The sequence below is a fragment of the Quercus suber genome, unplaced genomic scaffold (assembly GCF_002906115.3).
Source record: "Quercus suber isolate HL8 unplaced genomic scaffold, Cork oak 2.0 scaffold_4, whole genome shotgun sequence".
Classification (NCBI taxonomy): Eukaryota; Viridiplantae; Streptophyta; class Magnoliopsida; order Fagales; family Fagaceae; genus Quercus; species Quercus suber.
This window is the reverse complement of record NW_027069470.1, coordinates 842,360-848,090: the sequence shown is the minus strand read 5'-3', so window position 1 is coordinate 848,090 and position 5,731 is coordinate 842,360. Positions and strand designations below refer to the sequence as shown.

The 5,731-nt window shown below is 35.5% G+C and overlaps 1 protein-coding gene across 1 annotated transcript; it reads right to left on the bottom strand.

Annotated features, from left to right (window-relative positions):
- Nucleotides 1-875: 875 nt before the first annotated feature.
- LOC112015607 (allene oxide cyclase, chloroplastic) lies at nt 876-2,084 on the bottom strand. The gene is made up of 3 exons (XM_065770672.1): nt 1,964-2,084; nt 1,762-1,883; nt 876-1,366 (listed from the first exon to the last, which is right to left on the bottom strand). Exons 1-3 carry the CDS (start codon nt 1,989-1,991, stop codon nt 947-949), a joined length of 570 nt encoding a protein of 189 aa, XP_065626744.1. The 5' UTR covers nt 1,992-2,084; the 3' UTR covers nt 876-946.
- Between the last annotated feature and the right edge of the window lie 3,647 nt (nt 2,085-5,731).

The window sequence follows — 5,731 nt, the reverse complement described above, 5'->3', positions numbered from 1 at the left end:
ACACTATGTTAAAATAAAAAATGTAAGTTTTGGAGTGGTAAAATAGCATTTGACATAGCACAGTTAATGCTAATGCCCTTATTAGTTTTAATTCGGAGTATTTTCTATGGCAAATTAACATTGTATTCTAGAGTTCTTTTATGACTATACACTTTATTATAACTTGATAACATATATGACCATGATCAGTGAACCATCATTTTCGCACAGTCGCAATTTTTTTTTTTTCATCATTTAAGGCCACATGTCATGATTGTTGACATGAAGTTAATTATGTACATATGCTTTGTCTTTAGTCTTTATCCTATGGTACCTCGTGAGTTAGCCTAGTGAGCCTCCAAATGCCATCTTGAAGGTGTGCTACTGCTGCCTAGGATAACCTTCTGGACTTAATAATGACATCGCACTAGCGCTATTCTGTAACTTGTCTAGTCAGCGTTTTGTTTATTGTTTGTGTTTTGTGCTTTTGTTCTTTCTCTTTAGATTTCTGTTTTGGCGTGGTGGTTCTCTCCTACCTTGCGTTTTAACTTGTATAAGAATTTTTGTACTTTGTGTAAGAATTATTATCTCTATTTCAGTATTTTGTTAACTTTATAAGTTTTAGGTCACTTTTATACAGTTTCTCTAAATTATTCAATTTTTTTAATTAAGTGAGACTCGCGCTATTTTAGCTTTAACAAGTGTTAACATTTGCCATATTTTATCATACGTCTGGAATGGCATCACAAATAAAATATTAATCCACTTCCACATGTTGAACAGAGACAATTAGTAAACAATAAGTAAAAGCACGTAAACGAGCAAGATATAGCTGTCAATTATATAAAATTAGGAACTCGCCAAAAGCACTAAATTGAACCATTAAGAAGCATTAGTAGTAATAATTAATGCAACATTGTATTTTATTGCTCATCCCTGTGACCAGTAATACAACAAGTCACCAAGTTTAGTCAGTGAAATTAGTAACAGTGGCTTGGGGCTCACAAGCCTTAGCTGCAGGGCTTGGCTCAACAGCTGGGTTTGGCTCCACTGGCTTACCAAGAAGCTCTTGTGGCAAGTCTTCAATACCCTTCAAATTAGGGGTGGCAAATGGGCGGGTGTAGAAAAGTTTGAAGGGGAACACAATCGGGTTGGGCAGATTCACCTGCCCATACACCCCCTCAAATATCCCAGATCCACCAGTCACAGCCAAACACGTGTCTTCGTAGGTCAAATATGGTCCCTGCACCGATATGTGACCGTAGTCCCCGAAGTAAAAGCTGTATGTGGCCTCGTACCGGTCACCTTTCTTCTCTGGCTTGTTCTCAATCAGAATGCACATGCCTGCTGTTATTCCCAACCGCTTTTGCAGGTCTCCGCTATATAGCTATGAAAAGATAAAGGGAAAAAAAAAATACTCAACTTCCAAACCTTCTAGTCATATATGCGAAATAACCTTTATAAATAGTGTTTCTACCCCCAAAACAAATTTTGTTACAACTTATTGAAGCGGTCAATTGTTGGTGATTAAAATTCACTCTTTAGAATTGATTATGTTAGATTTGCGGTAAAAGTTATATTACAAAAATTAATCAGTGGGCTTTTTCTTATACATGATAATGAAAAAAGTGGGTACATAGTACTAAAGTTGCAGTAAATTATTTATATAAAAAATAGAATTGTATAATTTGATTTGTAACAAGAAAAGCCCATCCTTTTCTTTTCAACTTTAATGTTTCATGTTAAAAGAAGAGGATGAGAAAAGAAGTTAAAAGAACATACTTTGTTGCTAAAAGGGACAAGATCTCCAAGAGAATTGACAGATTTCTGGCTCAATTTGAGGAAGGCAGGGCTTCCACGATCACGTTCATTGAATTCATACACGAACAGTTCTTGGACTTTGGCTGCAAAAACAAAGCAAAAGGGTCAATTAAAGGAACTTGAGGAACAAACAAAGAAGGCCTGTGAAGTGAGAGATATTTACTGGGTCTTGTAGAGCTTGAGCAGGCCATTGGTGATTCCTGAAATTATTTTTCTGGATAGTGAAAGAAGATAAGAGTATTGGTGGATAAGGCAGTGTTGTGTCATGTATTGTGGTAGGCTATTAGTTTATATAGAGGGAAGATCACATTCTTGGGGCTTTAGGCACGTGGGATTTGTGGGTCGGTGTTACAATGTAGTATGATGTATGGGCTTGGTCAAAGAGTCTATCATTGCTCATGGTGCTGTGCAGACTAGAATATTTCCTTGGTCTTAGAAAAAATAATAAAAGTTGTCCCACGTTTCTTTGAAATTTGGAGTGGGGATGGAAAATGTTGACCTTTGTTTTGGACACACCTGCTATTTGGTATTAGTATTTACTACCTTGCCGTCCACTGGCACTGGTAATTTTGGTTAGTGATTTGAGAGGAAGACAAATTACAACTGCTATGGGTTTCATCTTGGGGGATTTGAATAACAACTGGGGTGTAAATGTAAAATTCAAGTGAAATATTATTTTGGTTTCTATATTTTTAGGGTCATTAATTTATTATTAAATTGGTTCATACATTTTGATAGTAGTCAATTTAGTTATTGTTATTTTCAATTTGTTGTCAATTTAGTCTCTATTGTTAACTTGCTAATAGAAATTGATTGCAAGTTAAAAATAACATGAATTAAGATTTTGATCATTTTGAGATGAATGTGCCAAAAAAAAAAAAAAAAAAAGGAAAGAAACGTTTTTTTTGAGAGAAACAAAAAATTGATCTCTTATTATTAGGTTGGGGGCAAAGATTGTTATCTTCAAGGTCATATAGGAAAAGATCCTAACTCAGCTCATAGAGTTGCCGAGCAAATGTGTAAGGATTTGATGAACCAATCGCAGCATTTGCAAAGGGTAGTTGATCATTTCACTACTGAACAAATTGCAAATAATCGATTGCAACTGAAGGCCTCAATTTTTATTGTCCGGTATCTTGCCTTTCAAGCTATAGCTTTTAGAGGTAATGATGAAAGTTTTAGTTCATTAAACCGTGGGAACTTTTTTGAATCATTGGGTATTGTGACTTTTTTTAATGAGAAGATTGCTGAAATAATAGAAAAAGCTCCCAAAAATGCAACCTACACATCACCTAGGATTCAAAAGGAAATTTTACATGTTTTCTCAGCCAAAGTGAAGAAGGCTATTCGGGAAGAAATTTGTGATGCAAAGTTTTGCATAATGGTTGATGAAGCTCGTGATGAGTCCATGAAAGAGCAAATGGCTGTGGTCTTTAGATATGTTGATGTAGAAGGCTTTGTGAAAGAACGTTTTTTTGGGCTTATTCATGTTGTTGACACTGCGGCTTTGACTCTAAAGAAGGGGATATATTCATTGTTATCTCAACATTGCTTCGATATACAAAATATTCGTGGGCAAGGATATGATGGAGCAAGAACATGCGAGGTATGTGGAGTGGATTACAAGCTTTGATTTTGAATGATTGCCCATATGCTTACTACATCCATTGTTTTGCACATCGCTTACAATTGGCATTAGTAAAAGCATCCAAACAAGTTGTTCCCATTAGTCATTTTTTTCTTGCATTGCTTTTTCTGATCAGAATTGTTAATGCTTCATGCAAGCGCAATGAGCAATTGAAAGTTGCCAATGCTAATGAAATAGCACGTTTGATTGATCTTGAAGAGCTTGAGACTGGAAGTGGACTTAATCAAATTGGCACTTTCAACGACTTGTAGAAACACGTTGGAGTTCACATTTTAGATCAGTTTCTAGCTTATTAAGAATGTTTACTTCAACTGTTGAAGTTTTGCAAAATATAATTGATGATGCAATTGATGGAGAACATCGGGCAGAAGCAGAGCAGCTTATGATGGTTTAACTTCATTTGAATTTGTCTTCATCTTGCATCTTGAGAAGGAAACTATGGAGATCACTGATAAACTTTGTCAAGCTTTGCAAAGCCAATCTCAAGACATTTTAAATGCCATGCATTTAGTTTCATCTACTAAAGCACTTATCCAAAAATTTAGAGATGATGGATGGGATGGCTTACTCACCACTGTGATCTCATTTTGTGAGAAGCATTGCATTGATGTCCTGGATATGAATGCTCGTTATATTGCGAGGCGAGGTCGAGCTCGTAATCAACCAGATAACATTACAAATGAGCATCATTATCGAGTAAATATTTTTTATGCTACAATAGATTCTCAACTACAGGAACTAAATTATCGGTTTAATGAAGATGCAATGGAGTTACTTAGGCTTAGCTCAGCTTTAGAACCTCGAGAGGCATTAAAATCTTTCAGAAATAGTGATCTTTGTTTGTTGGTAAAGAATTTCTATCCACAAGATTTCACAGATTATGNAAACAAAAAATTGATCTCTTATTATTCTCTTAATTTATGCTAAAGAAAATGCAACTATGTTACTGTCACCAATCTCATCCAAATATGACATTAAGTCGCCTATAATGTCGGGGAGATAAACACCTTGGGGAGCTTCCTTTGAGTAATTAATATAACATATAAAGACACACTTTAACCCAATAGGCCTAAGCCCAACAGGTATGTGCTCAATTATGTTATATTAACCACTCATTCTTCTCATCTTTATTCAATGTGGGACTTTATCATACGTGTAACCCAACACATAAAACATTCATAATCTGGCCAATCTAATCATCCATCAGCTTCCTATCAAAAAAAAAAAAAAAATCATCCATGGGTTTACTTCATAAGTTGGACCCATCATAGGCTTGGGCCATGGTTGGATCACTTTTCATTGTAAGTTTTCGGGCCTCTCATTTAGTCATTTGCGAGTGACTTATCTTTTTTGCGCCCTGTTGTAACCCTTGGAAGAATTGGGTTATTGGGCCTTTTTAGAAACGTCAGTGAGAAAGAGGACTAGAGGAAATAGGCACCCTTAGTGGTTTTGACAAACAAGTGTTGGAGAAGGAGCTTTATCATTTTGAGCATAATGTAATCCAGGATCCGGAGTTCAAAAAATTGAAAAGTTTATCTGAGTTGTCTCGATGGTTAGTGAGAACTGGAAATTCAGAATATTACAAACTTGTTTATAGAATGGTGAGACTTGTGCTTACTCTTCCAGTTTCTACTGCTACTACAGAACGAGCATTTTCAGCTATGAAAGTTGTCAAAACTAACCTTCGAAACAAAATGGAAAATGATTTTTTGACGGACTCTTTGATGTTATACATTGAAAAGGATATAGTTTCAACATTTAGTTTGGATTCAATCGTAGATGATTTTGAAGATTTGAAAGAGCGTCGAGTTCCCTTTTCATAGATGATTGTATAAAGAAACAATAGTGTTTCGTGTATTTTGTTTTTGTTAGTAGATGATTGTATCTTAATATATTAAGAAACAATGATTTTAAGTATTTGTCTTGGTTGTTAGTTTATTAATACTATATGGATGTGTATTTGAAAATTTTTTTTTCGCTTATCTCCGACCCCCCCCAACTGAAAATCCTGCGTCCGTCCCTGTATATAACACTCTTTTCTATTCGCTGTAATATATTTTGTTTTGCTCTAATATTTAATTGTTTCATTAGGTATGCGTGAGAGATAGGCAATGGGAAGTATCTGTATCTGAGTCACGCGCGGCCGATTTCATGCCAACTGTAGGCGCAGTTCATTGCTTCATGCAATGCGTAAGAGATTATGTAAGGCAGTGCGTGGTTGAGGGTTGGTGCCACTGATACTTTCTTCCACTAATGAATTTACATATTGACTCCCTCTTTTAA